Raw genomic sequence first — 20,596 nt, 5'->3', positions numbered from 1 at the left:
CTGGAGGCTGGGAAATCATTCTGGAAGAAAAATCATGACAATTTGCCCCATTCTTATGCTTTCCCTGGGCCTCTGCTATAGCCCACTGCTAGATAGGTGATACTATCTGTATCAGGCAAGACCTTTCATGGAAGGAAAGCCAACACTCCCTGTTTATAACATGTGATGCCAGGGAGAATAATTTGCTCTTCATAATAGTGCTTCAGTTTAATTTCAAGTGTCTTATTTTTTACCCTATTCTTCCCTTTTTCCTACCAGTTCTTCTTCAGAGAGCACAGACACAGAAAATTCATTTTTGACAAATTAGAATTTTTTAATTTGAGTGGTACTCTGAGTTTCTTTTAATACTGCTACGGTAATAGGATCGATGTTGGAGTCTGGCTATCTGAAGGATCCACTTCCCTCTCATGTTACACAAAATCTCACGCTTACTCGAAAGAATGCTTACAGGTGAGGTTGTTGATACAACTAATCCTTCTTCAAAATACCTAGGCTAAGAGTATAGAATTCTAAGAACTGGTGGTATGTAGATACTGTGGAATATTTATAAATTCTTAATCAGGTATCAGGTATGCTCACCTTACACAATAATGTAATTTTGATGACCTATACTATTTTTTTCCCAAATTGTGTGTGTGTGTGGACCTTTTATAATTAAATACCCTGTATATATCTGTATGCACATGCATTGAAAGAACTTAAAAGAAATGGATGTTTCCCTAGAAGCTTTCCATGTAACACTATCTAGAATGGCATTTGCATTAAGCCCAGGGCGTAGACTGAAGCAGTTGCTGCTGCTTCTCCTCTCTTATCTGCTTCTAAGAAAAAACCATCTGCTTAGATTTTTGTCTCACTAAGCCTAAGACTGCTGTATCTAGATCAAATAAACTCTGACCCTTGAATGGTGGAATTGTGGGACCCAGTTTGAAAGCAAAGTCAGCAGGACAAAGTTTAATCTACAACACATTACCAGTCACTACAATTCTGATGGAAGAATGTAGTGCTAATACAATAATCCAAGTGAAGTTACCCATTGAGACTAATTAAGATTTTAACTGTTAGGATCTCTTTGAGTACAGACCCTTCTTTAAACTTCCTGAAAAAGTAATCCGTTAAGTCTAAAGATGAAATACAGCTACCATACACTCATTTTAAAGGTAAGAGGCACAATAGATTGTTTCGCCTCTGTCTCTCGTTGCTTTATGAGTGTTTCTGACTGCTGGATCCATTCAAAGATGCAACTGGATGCTCCTTATTTCTCGAATCTCTGTGTATTTTCCCTCTGGAAGTGATATAGGACATGTTCAAAACCAGTTTGTACTAATACTACCACTACTATATTTTGTACTATGCTAGTGTTGCTGCTAATGTACCGATACTGCTACTGCTTTTTACTAATTCCTATCTTTCAGTTTCACATAAGATTTTTCCATGGTAACATGCAGACCAGACTGAGGCTGACCCATAACTGATTTATGTTGCAAAGGCAGATGCAATCCAGGATAATAAGTGTTGCATTAATAACTGCCAAGTGTAAAAATTACGCTTTTAGTCTGATAACAATAATCTTCCAACAAAGAGGGAAAGCTTTAAAGGAACAGGGTGAATGATACATTTCAGTGGTATTCATTCTGTCAGCATTAAGGTGGTGTAAAACATACCCTCAGGTAAAAACAAAAGCTCCAATAAACTTGGATTATTGCAATCCAATCTGCAAAGCAGACAAACAACAGTTCTTTATATAAGGGTGCAGGAAGGAAGCTACAGCTAACGAGTGGGGAAACAAGTAAGAACAAGTACACTTGAACAGGAATCCTTCTTGGTGGCAAAACCAGCTCAGTAAGTCTGAAATTCTGTATTCAGACACTTAATGTATCTTCAGTGTCCAGGTCTGGGCCTTGCCCACCCCTTTAAAAAAAATTGCAAATTAAATAAATTAAGTTTTTCTAAAGGTTGGCATATATGAAAGCAGAAGCCATATTTCCTTCTAGCAATAGTCATTCTTCACAGAATTTATAGAAATGTTATTAAACTTGTTTCTGTAATTATTGTCTGAGATAAGTCAGTGCAGTCCTGTATTCTTTTGTGGCATTACTGAACAAAATGAAGACAGGTACTTTTAGTATTTAAACATGGTGTCTTCTTTGACCTGCATGTTGCAACCTTAAGCGTATGTCCATTTGTACTGAAAAATGCCTCATCTGTTTTAATATTCAAGTAAAACACTATTGATATAAGGATTAGCCAAATTAGAAAAATCCGGTGGACTTTTAAGGAGTGCTGATTTTTTTTTTTTCCTTAAACATTCAGAAACTCCACACAAATAACCTAAGATAGAGATGACCAACACAACGGCCACAGATTCCAACTTAATGTCACTATGCCAGTCAAGCTGCTGCATGACTGACATGGGACTAAAAATCTGCCTATTGCAATCATCATTAGTTCTCTGATGTTTTACAGCAGCTGACCATTGGTGATAGACTACTTTTGGGTAAGAGAAAGCAGCTGATGTCCAGCAACTGGTCAACAAAACAGCTATACGAAGACTTCTGCCCCAGAAAGAAACTGTCAGTACAGAACAACTGCTGCACAGTAACATGACTGCAAGAAGGCCGGGGAAAAGTTAGACTTCACATCCTAACTTTTACTTTCCACATCCTCCATGACAGTATACTTACCCAGCTCTCTTCCCCAGTCTTACCTGGCTGGTTAGGAAAGGAGGACAAGATGAATAGTTGTAAGCTATTTCTGCCTCTCAGTTGCACTTAGCATGTGATGGGATCAGCCAAATTTCAGCGCTGAGCATCCGACAGGCAGCAGAGACACAGCTGCTACTCTAGGCCCTCTGCATGTAGGAGCAGTTCAGTTGTATGTGTCTGATATGGAGTCAGGTGGTGGCCAAGAAATGCCAGTCGTTGTGGGACAGGATTTCTTAAATGACAGGTTACTTACAAAATAGTGTATACCCATCTTCAGAGTAGTTGCATCTACCGTGCAAACTGATACAAAATTCACACTAGTGCCATCTGCTGCTTTACACTGTCTCCTGCAGTTCAACTAGCTAAAATTTAAATATTGAAAATTAAATTACCATTGCCTTGTCAGAGCTGTGGAGTAATCACAGGAAAATAACATTTAGGGAAAAGAAGACTTGTATAAAGGAAAAGTGTGATGGTGTATGGCCTGAAAGCAATCTGCAACACGAGATCAGAGTATAGGGCTGCAGTGTGGCTTCCTTTCAGTAAACAGTCAAAATTTCTAGAAGGGAACATCACAGATATTTTTTATAAAAGTTGATAGTTCTTGTTAACTCAAGACTGACTTGAAATGCTATGCAACTTTAATTCATAATATTAACTAATTTGCAATGATGTGTATATTCAGACAATTCAAAAACCTTCTTACTGCTTATATTGTTTGACATTTAAAAGTAACATTGTTTAGTATTTGCACTATTTGCTATTGGGCTTAATCTGTAAAAAGAGTTTAATAGAACAGATGCCGTTGTAGCTCAACCAATAATCAAGAGCTATCACAAATAGGAGAAAAATCACTTGAAAATATGACTTAACACATACTGAGCATTTATGAAAAGGCAAACAGGTTCCAGAGCAGAATGATTCAGTAAAGGACTGCTTTCTGTCTTGGAGAAAGACTTTACACAAAAGATAAAAGAAAACAGCAAACAAGCTCTTCGGAGCCTATACCTGCAATAGATATAATATCCTGACATTTATTTTAATTTACTACTTGGAGCTCAATTTTCAGGTTCATCATTATGTTTTGGTAACTGTTATGACTAGGCTAAATCAGTTCCAAAGAAACTAATGCAGAATTAAAGATTTAATTTATCTTCCCATACCCATTCCTTGTAAGAGTATATGTTTCGAGATCTACTGATTTAAAAAAAAAAAGGCAGTGGCAATTTCAGAAAATGAAAACCTACTTCTGAAAAACAGATGGTTAAATTTTAGCATGAGCATAGTATACTAAGTAAAATATCACTATGTACATGATCTCTGAATAGCAGACTACTTTTTGATTCTTAACAGTGTTAGAAGAAAACACTGACTTTGAGTCCATTTTTCTTCTCCTAGGATCCAAATTTTTTAGATTTCCAACTGATTTATTTTACAGTGAGAACAAAACCTATTGCTAGTAAGTTGTATAAACATGAACTATGCTTGAAGTGTTTTTTCTGGCCTGTGTAAACTTGCTTTGCAAGCCACAATCTAAGTTATTATATATTATAATTATCTGTGCAAAAAGCCTGTGGGCAACAGAACCTTGTTTTAGTAATGCTGGTATTTTATCCGCTGTCAAACAAAATACAAGTTTTATAGAAATAGTTGTATGACCTCTCCAGTACTCTTAGCAAATTGAACTTGCTTTCAAAATTTTAACAAGATTCTAAAAATTATTCTAATAGTCTACTCACTAGTAAAGTAAGGGCTTTCAGTCAAACGCCAATAGGCAGGGGCAGTATTAGGTCTCAGGAGTTCTTTCACTTTTCACTGCTTAGGTTCCTATCACGGCACCATTCTTTTGGCACGGTATTTTTCCCACATGGATCACATCACTGGATAGCTTTCAAGGTCACGACATTTTAAATATCGCTGCAATACCAGAACGTGACAGTGTCCTGCAGTGGTGATCGTTAGGGAGAGTCCATGTTCCTTCCATTCCCCTTTTATGGATTCCAGTTTGCTCAGGGTCAAACTCCTTTTTGTCTTTGTAAAGGAAAAAGTATGTATGAAGAAGTTTCACATACTAGCCGTTTAGATTCTTGAAGGATAGCCTCACATGTATGCTACATATTATATACTCCTTTACTTCATTCTCCACTTGGAGGCCATCAACGTCTCATGCCAGAGTAACATCACAGTTACTATAACAACTAGTTACTAGCGACAAGAATAAAGAAGTGGAGTGGTGTGTGACTGCTGCCAGTTGTGAAGGTCTGTATCCTTCATCTGTGGCACAAATGCTCTGATGCCCTGTGAAACAAGAAGCCTGTCTCACCAGAGACGGGCAAGTAAAAGAAAATAATAACAATACCAAAAAAATTCTCCCCGCACAAACCCTAAGACAGTCACGCTCACAGAACATGTTTGTTTATTTCTTAGCAAAAGAGATGAATAGCAGTTACCTCACTTCTTACTTGTTTGCTTATTTCTCTCCAGGTAAACTCTAATATTGCAACAATCCATGCATTTCTTTTCCTCCCTCAACATATTCAAAAGGAAACTGGCCAGAGACATTTAACAATGGCTGGTTGAAAAGTTTCCTGTAAAATTAATTCTTAAATTGATTTTTAATTTGCTGTTGTTGAAATTTGATACAAAGTCTGTTTTTTGGGTAATTAGATCCTCTCACTTCAGGGACAGAACAGAGAAACAGACAAATGTAACTAAGCCTTTGCCCAGTTTTCAGAAAATAAACCCGAGGGAATAAGTCTCAGTATAAGGTACTCTGCTATTCTGTTTTCAACCAGCTCTATTATGTTTCTCAATCCTTAAAAAGTAAATACAATAAAAAACTCCAAATTGAAAGAGTGAGGAACAAGCTGCTGAAAAAAATCCAAGGTTCTAACACCTTTGTTTATGAAATAGACAAACAACAAAAAATACTGTTACTCCATTAAGCAGTTTTTCATACATACCCCATATTTTAGTTAGCATGGGCTATTCCTTACAGATGAGCATTTTTGAAAGACTTAGGCAACATTTTTCCCTCTGGTTTGTGAACACTTGTTTTCTGCTGAGTTCCTAAAGGCTTTGCGAAGAGTAAGCAAGAAACCGAAGTATTGTCAGTAGAATTGATTTGCTATATAAGGATCCACAACTTCACTGCAAACTCCTCTGGCGCCTGAAAAATCCAAACGAGTGAGTGCTACTGGAAGGTTTAATCTCTTTCTAAAGTATCTATCAAACATTATCTAATAAGTTACTTTAAGAATCTATTTAATTATTAACCTGCTCTTTAATTTAAAGTTAGCAACCTTGCGGCTAACTTGCCTTTATCTGATTGTAGGAATGCTTTTACAGTTTCACAGAAATAGCAATTTGGCTGAGCAAAGTAATACAGAAGGCTTTGGGAGATAGTTATTTCTTAATGCTCAGAGTAGAACTTCACATGACTGGCTATATATTTACTATTAATGCCTTTGTTACTTCAGAAGTGGAGCCACAGCAACTCTGTCTACATTGATCGGTGCCTAAGGGATACTCCCTATTTGCAAACTTCAGACGGTAAATGAAGACACAATATTAATCCTTCAACTCCAAACTTAAACCTCTGCTTCCAAATAAGATGCCGTAATTTTATGGTGTCTTTATTAAGCTTGAATTTGTGTACCAGGCTAATTACTTTGCAAAAGAATTCATCTACTGAAATGTGAGATGGATTTTTAAGAATTTATTGATTTTCATTATTCAACAAAGAAACATGGCTACCCTTGAGGATCCTTTCCACACTTCTTCACATTAAACATTCCTGGCATCATAATCCCTGATATTAATTTGTTTTACAGACGTTCTAATTGATTTGTAGAGGTCACTGCCTTTTTGCATTTAAATACTGCTGTAAGTCAGCTTTTTACTTATATTTGGGTCTTATATTAATCTGATCTTATTTTAACAAAGAAAAAAGTAAAAAAAAATATTGTTGTAGTTAATTATAAGGAAAGAATATATCATTGGTGGGAAATACAGTGACATAACAAAGGTGTAAATAGTCCTGCCCTATACTGATTTTGATAAAAGTTATAAATCAAAGTAATTCTGAGTCTAATGGGGGTATAAAACCAAAGTGTAACCTTTCCCAAAGAAAACCTGAACCAAAAAAAGTCTACCAAAACCACAAGAACAATCCCTTAATTTTAATCTAACAGAGAAGACCAGCCTGGTATAGTAACTTATGTATTAGAAAAAATAGATTTCATAAAGCATTATTGTTCCCCGCCACCCCCCTAACTTACACTAAATTACAGACTGGAAACAGCACCTTCTCCCCAAACCTCAGAGGAAGATCTCTCTTGTGATAAACTAAAACAGACACAGTGTCTTGTAAATGACAAAGGTTGAATCAAATCTATGTTGGTGGATAAAATTATTTCAGGAAGTTTTCCAGAATGCAGCACATTCAAGTAAAACAAACACTTCAACACATTTTTGCCCTTATTTGACAGACTAAACTCCTTGGTATGAAGTGTACATAACTATTTCACTTATTTCAAAGAAATTTCCCAGCCTGATTACATATGTCCACTGAAAATACTCCTTGAAGAAGAAAGAAGACTGCAGCTGATAAACTGAAGATGTTTGTTCGCTGAGGCAGCTGCCAACTTGAATATTGATTGAAATGCTAGCTAAGTGAGCCGATAGTATTAATGTGTTGCATTCAATGGGTAAAATGTTTCCATTTGAGAAACCTGACATGCTTTGAACAAGCTTTATTTTCCCCTTGCAATTTAAAGTTGAGAAAAGCTCTGATTATAAAGCAGAATTTATGGAAGGACCTATTTAGGATCACAGATCTGTGTTCTTTTCACTATTATTTATATTTTTTTCACTAATAACTAAAGAAAGAGCTATTTTCAGAGCATAGCTCTTAAAATGTTATCTGAAGTACATACTTAAGAAATTCACTTACCAGAAGTCAATTTAACATTGGCGTAACGATTTTTTTTCCCTACGAAAGGCAACGTCTTTAAAACAAAGATAAAAGTTAAAGTCTTCCCAGCCAAAACAACATTTAAACATTGTACATAAAGTTAATACAAACATGTTTCTAGCAATTATTAGGCACTTTCCGAACTACAGCTCTGAACTGCAGCTATTGTGCATAGGAGTTGGTGAAACTATTGGATCTGCCTTTTGAGTGTTTGTATGACCAGGTTTTTAAAGGCATGTTATTTCATTGTCCACATAACTCTAAAGTAAGTTCTAGTATTACAGTACTAGAATTAAAAAAAAAAGAATAATTTGTAGTTAACCAGTGTTATTCCACTGTAAGTTTTCAAATGAGTTTTCTAAAATCCTACTATAGAGTCCAAAGCCCTTTTTTAGAAATAGATCTAAAACCTCTTCAAAGTGGCAATACAAACTTCCTGCTCTCCCACAAGCTGTTGTTGGAAGTGGGCTCACAGAAACTAAAAAGGAAGATGCCCCCCTCCAAACTGTTGAGTGATGTGACTGACAACTAGAAACAGCATTCAAATATTTTTTCACAGTAAGCACGATGACTCTACGATTAGTAAAAATGCACAGTGGAATTCTTCTCTGGACCCACATTATCACAAACTGCATTGTATAACTTCCACTGGCAAGTGTGGCATCACATGGGCCAAGTGAGGAGTTAGACAGCTCACAATTTACATGCAGAATCCTAGTTCTTAGAAAAAATCTATGCTTCAATGTATAATTAAATAAAAATAAATCTAAGCTTTTAGTACGGTTTTGCAGGGCAGACTACAAAATATCCACCAGCTAACATCAAGTGACTTGATTTCAGTTCAATACTTCAGTACAGCGGTGCCCAAGTCATAAACTCAATTTTTGAAGGATTTCAATGTAATCAGCATATTGTCTAAACTACGACTTTTTACTGTCCAGTTACTGATAAGCAGATATTTAAATAATAATCTAAACAACAGGTTTAACAAGGGCAGTGGAGAACTCCATCTTTTATAGTAACTGTGAACAGCCATTGCTCGCCAGTGCTGAACACGCCCCCCTTCCCCTTTTTTTTTCTTAAACAAGTTACAAGCAGGCTTTTAGATTACCACCAAGCCCTATAGCTTTACGCATAGGTGCGCATGGGCCAGACAGAACAGGATGGAGGAGACGCTTTTCGTGCTAGTGGATCATGCTGTGGTGGAACAGCTGCTCCTGCTTCCCGCCTCTGTCCGTAGGATCAGAAGCTCCCCTCCTCTGCCCCTTCGACTCCAGGGGTGGATGGGCACAAGGCACAGCCAGCCCCACCGATCTGGAGAGGAGACCCATCTTGGCTTTTGCTGTCAGCCAGCGGGCGAACTGCCGACAGCAGGACCTATAGGGCACCAAGGTGGAGGAGAAGGGACTGGGCAGGGGGCAGGGGGCTGGTGTTTGAGGGCGGCGTGTGTCGGAGCGTCGGCGCCTTGCGGAGGGAAGCATATCCGCCAGCGCCCGCAGGGGCGGCCGCGGGCAGCCGGCCCACCAAGGAGGCGCCGGCCTGAGGAGGAGGAGAAGGAGGAGGAGGGGGGCGTGCGGCCGGGGACGGAGAGGCTCCGGCCTCCCTTGCGTGTTCCCCCCGCAATCCCCGCTGTCGGCCTCTTACCACATACCATCTCGATGATCTTGGTCTTCCTGCCCGTCTTCTTCTTCATGGTAAAGATGTACTGGGCCAGCACCACCCCGCCGACCAGGGCGCACACGCTGGCGCTGGCCACCGCTCCCATCTTGGCCACGGCGGTCCTGTCCATGGTAGCTCCCGGGGGGCGCACGGCAGGACGCCGAGAGCCGCTGCAAGGGAGCGGGGCGGCCCCTCGTCGCTGCAGGCGGCGGGGTGTGTGTGTGTGTCGAGGTGCCCCTCAGCGCCGGCCCCGAGTGGGTCCCCACACACCCACTAACCGACTCGGCACAGTCGGCAACGGCGGCGCCGCGCGCCGCCCGCTCCCAGCTGCCCGCGCCCCGTGCCCTGGCCTGCCGGCGGTACCACGCAACAGGGAAAAGGGGGGGAGGGAGCTGGCAGGCAGGGGGATGGCTGGTGGCGCAGGGGGCTGCAGGGGGCGCCCTCGAGGGCGAGAGGTTTCCGTCAGGGCTTTGGAAAGGAAAAACACCGGCCGGGAGGTTAGATTTTTTTCTCGGGAAACACGAAGGAACGCCTCTCTTCTCTTCTCTTCTCCCTCCCCTCCCCCCCCGCAGAGGAAGAAATGAGAGAGCCCGACGGTCCATGGCGCCGCTTCCCAAACTACATTTCCCAGCGTAGGCGCGAAGGGTGCCCCGCCCTTCGGGGCGGGGCCGGGCGGGGCCGGGCGCGGCGGGGCGGGGCTGGTACTTAACGCGCGGGGAGAAGGAGGCTGGAGATGGCGGCGGCGGGGAGGGGGCTGTAGTGCTGCCGCTTTGCGCCTGAGCTTTCGCTTCGTCTCAGGCCGCGCCTGAGAGAGGAGCCCCCGCGGGAAGGGGCGGGGCGGGGTGGGGGGCTGCCACCATCCTGGGGCAGCCGGGGCCGCGCCCCGCCCAGGTAAGCCCCCGCCGGTCCCTGTCTCCCCTCTCCCGCTCCCGGGTGTGTCCGTGTGTCCGGGCGGGGCTCGGCTGGAGGTGCTGCGCGGGGGCTGTGTGTGGGAGCAGGGGTGCGGGGGGGCTGTGGTGCCGCCAGCCTGCGCTCGGTTGCAGCAGGTTGCCTAGCTGGCATAACGACCGTAGCCACCTAAGGTGAAATAATAAATGTTTTTATTTACCGGGCATGGTTTCCTTTAAAGAGGAAAGGCGCGGGCTGCGTTTGGCCCGAAGGAAAACAAGGGGTGAGCCCATCGTTTTTCCTTCTTCCCGGAAAGAACCGCCGTAGCTGGCGCTGCCTGGCTGCCCTTCTCCTCCTCCGCGGGCTGTGGGGTCCAGTGTGCTCAGGTTTGTCCCGCTCATGGCGGAGCACAGGCATGGAGCTGCGAGTTTTGAACTAGGGTAATGTTATTGTCAGGCCGCCTACGAAAGGATTAGTCTTCTCTCCCCCCTGCCCCCTTCTTAAAATAACAGCAGGTAGGGAGCAGAAAAGCTGATTTGTGCCCTGTCTGACCAAGTTCTTTAGCCGTGTCACTAGGACATCTTCAAGGCGATTACTTGGTAGAGGTTTTGATGTTGTCTGTCTATGTCTTCATTTACTTTTCTAAAAATAAGTTCTCCTGCAGAAGACTGGCATCAGAATCTTTTTTTTCCTGATATTCCTTGGTAAGAGAGAAAACCTCAGTTCTGTGACTTTGAAAACCTGTATTACTTTGTTAATGCTTGTTATAGAAGGCGCTTAACAATTTTAAAAAGCTGTTACTTTTTAGCTTTTTCTTCATATAACTAGCAGTGTCTGTCATAACTAATTTGTAAACTAATGACAAGAAGTTTCTGAAGGTGGTTTTCTGAACAGTATAACCAGAAACCCAAGGTACCTGAAAGTAATATTTTTTTTTCAGCTCACACTAGAGCAATGTGAAGCTAAGAGATGGAATATACTTAAAAGTTCTTGCTAACAAAGAAAGCATTGTTTCTATAAACACTCATATGTATTATAAACACTTTAATGATGGTTTGTTTTCTTTTCAGTAAAGAAGAATGTCGTTGTTTAAAGCTAGAGACTGGTGGTCCACCATACTTGGAGAAAAGGAAGAATTTGACCAAGGCTGTCTGTGTGTTGCTGATGTTGATAATAGTGGCAGTGGACAAGGTAAACTCAGAATTCCATGCTTGTTTGTTTTAAGCTACACAGCTGCAAGTTTGCTTTGGTCAATACACATTAAAACCTTGTTAGCCAGACTAGTTAGCTAGCTAGTTTAAAGTCTGCATCTTTAACGTGTCCTTGTAGGCTTAAGACAAATTCAGTGCCATTTGTCTTTTTATACTTGTAGGTTTCTAAACATCTCAATTCTTGCTTGTGTTCAGTAGTAATTTCTCTCATGTCTCATTCCCTCAGTGATACATATATTTGAAATAGAACATTTTCAGTTAGTCATGGGAGCAAACACACATTGTAAGTCATTGAAAAAACTTAAGGCAAAAAAAGTGAGAGCGAGTAAGCTAAGGAGCTAAAAACCCAACCAAACCACCTTTTCTGCCTGGAAAATAAGAGGGCATTTAAATAATTGAGTCTGAGTAAACCCTGCTTTTCTGTGTAGTCACTGATAATGTGGAATGATCTTTGCTGTCAGGAAGAGTTGTTGTGTGTGTTATGTTGTTTAAATTAGTAACTATTTGGGATCTTTCTCTGATACACTCATGCTCATCTTGGAGCTCTGTTTTTGTTCAGTAGAAGTAGCTGAGTTTGATTTCACTATTGCCATAATATTTTTTTAAAATTGTTTTTGATTGTCCCTTTTCAGGAGGATTTGAACAAAGTTGAGCTGTTACTGGTTTGGTGTACAACCTTTTTCAGTAGAAATTCATAGAACCATAGAATCATTTAGGTTGGAGAAGACCTTTAAGACCCTAGAGTCCGACAGTAAAACCAAACACTGCCAAGGCCACTGCTAAACTATGTCCCTAAGCACCATGTCTACATGTCTTTCAAATGCCTCTGGGGATGCTGACTCAGCCACTTCCCTGGACAGCCTGTTCCAGTGCTTGACAACCCTTCCAGTGAAGAAATTTTTGTTAATATCCAATCTAAACTTCCCCTAGTGCAATTTCAAGCTGTTTATTCTTGTCCTATCACTTCTTACTTGGGAAGAGAGACCAACACCCACCTCACTACAACCTTTCAGGTAGTTGTAGAGAGCGATAAGGTCTCTCTTCAAACTCCTTTTCTCCAGACTAAACAATGTCAGTTCCTTCAGTTGCTCATAAGCTTTATTCCCTAGACCCTTCACCAGCTTTGCTCTTCTTTGGGCATGTTCCAGTGCCTCAATGTATTTCTTGTAGTGAGAGGCGTAGTTGGCTCACTCTACAGCTGTGTCAGGAAGTTGTCTTCCACATACTCCAGGAACCTCCTAGACTGTTTCCTTTCCGCTGTATTGTATTTCCAGCAGGTGTCTGGTAAGTTGGAGTCCCCCATGAGAATGAGGGCTAGTGATCGTGAGACTTCTCCCAGCTACTTACAGAATATTTAATCTGTCTCTTCATCCTGCTTGGGTGGTCTGTAACAGACTCCCACCATGATATTTGCCTTGTTGGCCTTTCCTGATTCTTACCCGTAAACACTCAACCTTTTCATCACCATCATCAAGCTCTAGACAGTCAAAACACTCCCTAACATGCAGGGCTACTCTGCTGCCTCTCCTTCCTTGCCTGTCCCTTCTGAAGAGCCATCTGTTGCAGTGCTGCAGTTGTTTTGAGTCATCCCACCATGTTTCCATGATTGCAACTATATCATAGTTTTCCAGCTGCACAATGGCTTCTGGCTTCTCCTGTTGCCAATGCTAGGTGCATTAGTGTTTATGCAGTTCAGTTGGGCTATTTATCCCACCACCTTTTTTGGGGAGAAGTCTTAATTCCTACATGATTGGTCTCAGGTGCTTCCATGGTTTCTAAAATGTTAATAACCCTTGAGTCTTTGCAGCTGGGTGGATCTCCATCCCCTGCCTCCACTGAGACAGCAGACCAAAGGACGTTGCTAGCACAGTGTCTCCCAAACACTGGTGTGCTGCCCCAAGGCTTATCTCTAGTGAGCCTTTTTTTATGCCTTTCCCTCTTCAAATCTAGTTCAAAGCTCTTTCAGTGAGCCCTGTTAACTCCTGCACAAAGATCCTTTTCCCCCTTTGAGACAGGTGTACTCCATCTGTTGCCAGCAGGCCTGGTGTTGTGCAGTCTGACCCATGATCAAAAGCCCCCACGTTCTGCTGGTGTTCTGAATAGTCTTTTCCTAGTGGAAAAAATGTAACTGATATAAAAGCAGAACTTAAACATTGTTGTGGGAGTAGTAGTCTGCTGTTTTATTTGCTTTCTTGATATTATAGTTTCCTCTGTTCCAGGACCAAAAGTGAATCAACGAGTTGCAGTTGTCTAACCACAGGTCAAAATGTCCTCAGTTAAGTTTAAGTATTTTTAAGGAATTAATGACTAAAATGGACTTAGTTTACTGCTGATAGACTACTTGATACTGAACTGAGGAAAAGGTGAGTGGGAAAGGCAGCCAGTATTCTCTAAACTGGGGACTTGAGGGTGCAACTTTTTTTGTGGCTGAAGAAGAGAGGAAGCAAGCAGCTGTTTTGAGCTTTTGATGTGGGGTCCTGTGGAACTACGCCAAGCCTTTAGAGCCTAGTGAACTTGGTTTAGGAGTATTTGTATGTTCTCCTGACTTGTGGACAGTTTTTACTAGTTTTGATTTTGATCTGCATTGATATGATGACCTATATCTAGAGGAAATCGGTACTGGCAACCAACTCAGGTTGTTGGTTGTTATGGGAGGCACCTCTTTGGGGTGTTTTCACTAATAATTTTTTGTTATTCGCCAACAACCAAATGACTACTTGCTTAAAATACTGATTCCAAAATAACTCTGATGTGACTATTGCATTCCTCCTTGAGATAATGAATCTGTCTCAAGAGCAGGTGATCTCAAGGCCAAGCTTTGACCTGATGTAGTAATTACCTGGCTTTAGTGTGCATTTGGATAAATGTCACCAGTCCCAATTTTAAAGTTTCACACTTCTGCTGGTGTGATAAGCGTATGCACAAATCTAGGATGTAGAAGCTGAAAGTTTGAAGTACTCTTCAAAACCAGAATGGAACTTTTTAAGAAGTGTGAACTTCAGTCTAAAATGGTGGAATAGTAACAATGGTCAAAGCCACTGCCATGTTAATTGTCATATTGAGCCCTTTGCTGACAGGTTTTCATGAATTTGCAAAAAAGCTAATTGTGGATCTTACCCTAGAAGACAGAGCATAATCAACATTAATTGAATCATGTAAATATTCTATCTTTTTAGGGTATTCTTTGAAGCACTTCTGCAGCAAATTGAATTTCACATGTGCTATTGTATTCTGTAGTCTCCTTTGGTTTTTTTTGTAGATAAAATTATTGTGGGCAGTTATATGGGATATCTCCGAATCTTTAATCCACATCCTGTGAAACCTGGAGAAGGAGTACAACCTGAAGACTTGCTCTTGGAAGTGCAGTTACGAGACCCAATATTGCAGGTGGAAGTGGGAAAATTTGTTTCGTAAGTCAACAACAGACTATGTTGCTGTCTGTTTAAGGCTTAGATGTGATTTTCTTTCTTTGTTTTGGGGGTTAGCTTTCAACATCCAGATGGACAACTATTAAGCACATCTATGAATATTTTGAATATTTGAATACTATATTGTAGTATGAATACGATCTGCTTCTTGAATCATCTTGATATGACAATGTTTTTACTTTATGTATACATGGAGGAAAATCTTTCACATGGACAATTTTTTAAAAAGTAACACAGGCAAAACTTTATATGGAAAGTTTTTTTAGGTGTTAAGAGAATTTGAGTAACCTGTTATGATCTAAGATGTAATATTGGCCAGTTGTTTTGGCTTTGATAGAGGACTGAACATCTTTAATTCCAATGAATTTAGTGGAAATAAGTGGCCAGGTAGAGGAGAGACACTATGACTCTAAGGAAAAGGCCTTTCATTTAATTGGCTGTAAGAGAATCTACTTAGGATAACTCTATTTTAAAAATGTGAGAAAAAAAACAAATAGATATGAGGATCATCACTCAGCAACTGCATACATAACTTTTTTAAATTCACTTTTGTACCAGCCGCATGGAACGTAAATTAAACTCTAAGGCAGAAGTCATAAAGTTAGAATCCTATATTCACATTCTTCTTCCCCCAAGCCTAAGTAATATTTGCTGCAGAGAAAGTTTTTGTCCTGTACCTATAGAAGATGTTTCAGATCATTTCACAAGGTGAGGCATTAGAATTCCTGCAAAGGGTCACTCCGTGAGCACTTAAATAAAAGCAGAACAGCTTCCAACTGATGTAGGCCTTTCAGCTTGTGGGCTTTGATCTCAGAGCACAAATCTTTCTGTAGTTAGTACGGGCTTTTCTCTCGTTTTGAAAATAAAGTTCATGCTGTAGTATTAGAAGTTAATTTCAAAATTAAAATCTTTTAAGAACTCATTTTTAAAATAAAGTTTTCCTAAGTAGGTTCTCTTATAGCCAAGTAAATATTCTTAAAAGATTCATTTTGACTTTGAAATTAACTTCTAACACTGCAGCATGAATTTAGGAAGATTAGTACTTCTGAGTTTTTATGCTAGCATCTATCACCCAAACCTTTGGATTTGGCCCACACCTGAAAGTAATTTCAACATGTTACTTGAATTTTATCCTGTATGCATTTTACTTGGAAGTCATCTGAAAACAGTGCTTTTTTTAACTTTCTTGACAGTGGTACTGAAGGACTTCATCTGGCTGTGTTGCATTGCCGAAAACTCTGTGTATATGCTGTCTCAGGTTAGTTTACAGATACAAGCTTTCCAGTGATTTTAAGTGTGTTCTAAAGATTGCATTAGGTTAAATGCTAAACTCAGTATATACAGTGCTTGTTTGCTTATCATCCACGATAATAATATAGCATCTTTAAACCAATAATAATTATTTCTGAACTCAAAATCCAGAAAATTTCTTAGAAAGCCAGAACATCGGTAATGTAGCCTAAGGGAAGACAGGAGGTTAATTCTGGTAAGAAGGTAAAATTACTATGTTTTCCTTAAATCCTCTTTCTTCTGCTGCCTTTGTCTGGGAATTAAGTGCTGCGTTCTCTCTGTGTATAAAGAGGCAAATCACAAAATACCTATTCTCTGTGTTGAATTATCTCTAATATATGCTTAAAGCAAAGCACAGATTTAGGAGATCTGTTGATTGTACCCCAACCTTCAGAATTCAATAGATAACTATACATTGTTCATTTTCTCTGGGCAGGGACAGCTGTGGCTCCTTTCATAAGAGCATGGTTTTCTTATAGGAGCAGCTTGCTTCCTACTCACAGCCTTGTAGGCAGATGGGTTACGAAGATATGCTCTCCTTCCAGATTGTTTGCCTATTAGTTATCTTATCTGGGGACACATGTAAAATTGGTTGTTGAGGGGTGATACTTTGAGATGTACTGTGATTTTCATACTTTCCCTTCTCTGTAATAGTGCTTACATCTTAGGATTGTAGCAATTTTTATTAAAACAATTTATTTTAAAATTTGCACTAATGGCATTCAGCAATAAGTCAGCTTAGAATTTTTTCTAGCTATAATTTTCTGTTTGAAGCATTTAACTAATAAAAGTGAAGTTTTACAATCCTTAACAGACTTTTCATACTAATTTGTAAGCATTCATGCTGTAATGGTAATTTCTCTCATCTGAAGAGGTACTTTCAACCAAGCTCCTTTGAGGAATAACGGTCATTATTTCTTTATGCTTCTATGGCAAATAACACTTTACAAAAGTGGGATTTTTACTTGCTTTATACATGTTGCTGTATCTGTTATTTATAATAAAGTAACTATGCTGCTTCTCCTCAACAAATGAAAGCATCCTTCAGGACTGACTAAAGTATGGCCTGGATATTGTATTACAGTCGGTATGCACAGACTGACTACCTTCTAACTTGTTTTTCCTCTGGTGATGCTACTTAGCTAGTTACTTATCCAGCCAGGGTTTTTTCCCCTCATGTCTGTTCCAATCCTCTCCCTAATGTGGGCCTGCTTTAAGGGTAATTGCTTAAAAGGTATATTGGATTTTAGCTGGAGAAATTGCCTAAAAGGTTAGCATAAGCTACAAATCTTTCAGAGCATGTTGTTTAAGGTGGTGTTGGAATAATCTTTGTATGCCTAAGCTCTGGTAGGATTTAGCTTAGATGTCATTCACTCAAAACACATTTTTCCCTGCTGATGTGGCTGTTCTCAAAGTTTTTGTTGCTTGCTAATATTAGTCCTTAACTGTTAATCTACATGATGAAGAACTTTGTTTTCTTCATGAGGTACAGGAAGGACTTTTGATTATCAAAAGGGAAGTTTCTTTAGAAAAACTTCTTGAATTTCTGCTAGTTTCCTGAAGGAGTCAGGAAATTAAAGCTCATGCAGACTTTTTGAGATGTATGTAATAAACGTAACAAAAATAATTTTATCTCTATTTGGACTGTTGATCGGTGCATTGAATTTCAGACAGAGTAATGGCAAGTGATAAATATGCCCATAGAATAGCTTTGTCAAATTATAGCTAATGACTAACTACAGCTTAATTTGGGACAGACTATTACAGCTGAGGCTGGCTGTTGGATATAGTATATTCACTGAGTCACTAGAGAATTGTAAGAATTCCTCTCTGAGCAGGCTTTTTTTCTGATCTTAGAGGTGTGACTAACATGAAAAAATACATTTAAATAAAAAAACCTCAGCTGCTTGCTAAGTCTTTATACCATATTTAATATAATAAGACCTTATTTCTGGTTCTAGCCTTTAGGAATTTTGTAGCTTGGTGACTTTTTTTAAAGAAAGCAGCTATGTGAGCCTTCATATCTCAGTCACTAGGGGCAAGGTAGAGTTTTTTCAGGTTGTTTACACTGGTACTCCTTTACTTCTTCCACATTGTATGGATCAAAGATATAAATATATACCCATTGTTTTTTCTAGGAACTCTGGGAAATGTGGAACATGGGAACCAGTATCAGATTAAACTTATGTATGAGCACAATCTTCAGAGAACTGCTTGTAATATGACTTATGGTCCATTTGGCGGTGTAAAAGGTAAGGTCCTTGTTGCATATTCTTTATTATTATTGTTTAACTGTGAAAAGCTGATGATTAACTTAAATTTTGAAAGGCAACATGATGCTGCTGTCCAGTGGAAAACATCTTTCTATAAATGATGGTACCTTTTATCTGACACATATAGAAAATACTTGAAGATAAAATGAGGCAAGGAATATTGAATGTAGAATAGTTTTTCCTCAAATCTTGAACAGGATATGAATTTACAAGGATAATATTGATTTTAAAAAAAATTACAAAACCTCTGGCTCTTCCCTTGTAAAATACTTTAACATCTAAAATAATTGCTCTCTTCTAGGCTTTAATTCTGTTTTGATCTTCTGCAACTTGCTTATCCTGGACAAAGAAAAAAGTTGACATCTTCATTCTCTGAACCTAAAATATCAATTGTCTTTAAAGATATGCAATGCAGGCTTTTTAAAAATATTTAAACTTTCTCTGGAAAAACATAACAGTGGAAAATATTATTTGTGGTGTGTTTGTGGTTTTGAATGAGTTTCATAGATACCAGACTCTTCTGAACTTGTGACACAATTGCGAATGTTTTTGTGTTCCAATCTAGAAACATTTAGGTTGGCTTTACATGACAGCTCTTTCGCCTCAGAAATAAAGTTTGCCCAACAATTTTGGGGGGGTGGTAGTCATCTACACGAGTGGTATCTCTAAACTGTTGGCAGGGCAATATCACTTTACTAAGGCAGAAAGTCTTCTGAGTCAATATGGCAAATCTATGCAGGCAATCCCTCAGTTCTGTCTCTGTAACAATCTTCTAGTAATAATTCTACAATGCCTTACCCTAAACTCAAGCTTGTCTCTGGGCTTTAATTCAGCTGACCAAAATTCATACTGATTGAAGAGATTTTCACCTACTAGTTTTGCACAACCCCCATGGGAAAACAGTCAGCTCATATAGGTGAGAAGGTATCTATGCTAAGAGTATCTTGAGGGGCTGAGTGTATAGGGCATGGGCATATTCCTGTTAACAGCAGAAAGACAATACGGAGTTTCCTAAATCTGAGAAGAGGGAATAGTGTGCTTCCTGACATACTCTAGTGGAATTGCAGTACACATGTATTGAGGAGATCGTAAGCTAAGAGTTGTGAGTGTCTGGAATGGTTCAGGGATAAAACAAATGCCCATGTACCACCATGCTGTTCTGCAGAATAAACTCTGGATTTTTGACATGCATGTTTGTTAACCATGGAGATGTGAGCAGAGGTCTGTCACAAGCTCAATCTTGATGCCAGACCCCTGTCATATACCTTATGAGCTGTGGGGAATGCAAGTGATATAATGAAGAAAATGTCTTTGCAAGCTAGGGAGACAGGAGGTAATATTTACTTCAGAACTTGCTCAGCCAGCCAAACACTTTCCAACACCTAGGATGGCCAAAATGAGGGCCAATCTTGACAAAGCAGCAAGAGCAGCAGAGGGAACTCTGGTAAGTTTTGCAAACTCTTCTTGTTTTCTAGTAGCACTTCTGCCCCAGCATGTCAAGCTGCTTTTCTTTTCCTTTCTTCTCCCCCATGTTCCAGTTTGCGTTAGTGTGTTTACTGCTGTGGAAAAGAACGATCTCAAGCCTTGTTTTGAGGTGGCAAAAATGTTAATAAGGAAGGCAGAGATTTGTGTTATGTAATAAATACATGCTCATTTCATAAGCTGAAGAAGTTTCTGTTCAGGAGCTAAATCTAGGAAGATTATAGTGAATGTTCAGGTACCTGATAGCAGGCTGCTAAGGCATATATAGAAGCATCAGAGAAATAGACAAAATGGACACAGGAGAAAGTTATTTTGGGGAAATGAATGAATGTTCTTTTTTGTAGATTTCCTGGTCTGAATATCCTCTTTATATGTGGCTTTCCTGAACTGCCTGATTAGATTTCTTGTCAAGGATGTGTTTTTAATCTTGCTCCTAGCCTTTTGCAGTGAATCAATTTCAATTCTTTTAAAGTATCATCTTTAATACCTTATTCTCTCCTTGAGGCTTATGAATGACAGTGTTGTGGTTTTATTTCCATTCTGCAAGACCAGCCAGAGTGAACCAGAAAGGAGGTATGGTATATCAAGTGTTGTTAATTTTAGTAAACAGATGCCTGTCCTGGTCTGGCCTGCCATACTATCTGTGTGTATCTTTGGCAGATGTTCTGGGCTGCAATTGAGAGCCAAC

At 39.8% G+C, this 20,596-nt stretch overlaps 2 protein-coding genes across 9 annotated transcripts in view; one reads left to right on the top strand and one right to left on the bottom strand.

Moving 5' to 3' along the window:
* Positions 1-9,723, bottom strand: part of NT5C3A (5'-nucleotidase, cytosolic IIIA) — a 28,932-nt gene extending 19,209 nt beyond the window's left edge. Inside the window, exon 1 of one of the 6 annotated variants that reach the window (XM_075083611.1) lies at positions 9,329-9,723. Coding sequence is in view for 3 of the 6 variants with exons in the window: in XM_075083614.1 (XP_074939715.1) it covers positions 9,329-9,466 (138 nt within the window). In the remaining 3 variants the exon portion in view is untranslated. Of the gene's footprint in view, positions 1-5,665; positions 5,872-9,328 lie in introns of those variants that run through there. The other 5 variants (XM_075083614.1, XM_075083616.1, XM_075083619.1 and 2 more) reach the window with 5 other exon arrangements.
* Positions 9,724-10,025: 302 nt separating this feature from the next.
* The window catches only part of BBS9 (Bardet-Biedl syndrome 9), a 318,286-nt gene continuing 307,715 nt past the window's right edge, over positions 10,026-20,596 (top strand). For all 3 annotated transcript variants that reach the window (XM_075083602.1, XM_075083601.1, XM_075083603.1), the window contains exons 1-5: positions 10,026-10,227; positions 11,295-11,415; positions 14,695-14,845; positions 16,057-16,121; positions 18,292-18,405. In XM_075083602.1, the coding sequence (XP_074939703.1) occupies positions 11,304-11,415; positions 14,695-14,845; positions 16,057-16,121; positions 18,292-18,405 (442 nt within the window). In that variant the 5' untranslated portion in view covers positions 10,026-10,227; positions 11,295-11,303. The remainder of the gene's footprint in view (positions 10,228-11,294; positions 11,416-14,694; positions 14,846-16,056; positions 16,122-18,291; positions 18,406-20,596) is intronic.

The sequence above is a fragment of the Phalacrocorax aristotelis genome, chromosome 2 (assembly GCF_949628215.1).
Source record: "Phalacrocorax aristotelis chromosome 2, bGulAri2.1, whole genome shotgun sequence".
NCBI classification, from domain to species: Eukaryota; Metazoa; Chordata; class Aves; order Suliformes; family Phalacrocoracidae; genus Phalacrocorax; species Phalacrocorax aristotelis.
Note: the sequence above shows the minus strand (reverse complement) of the source record. Positions and strands in the feature narration are given on the sequence as shown.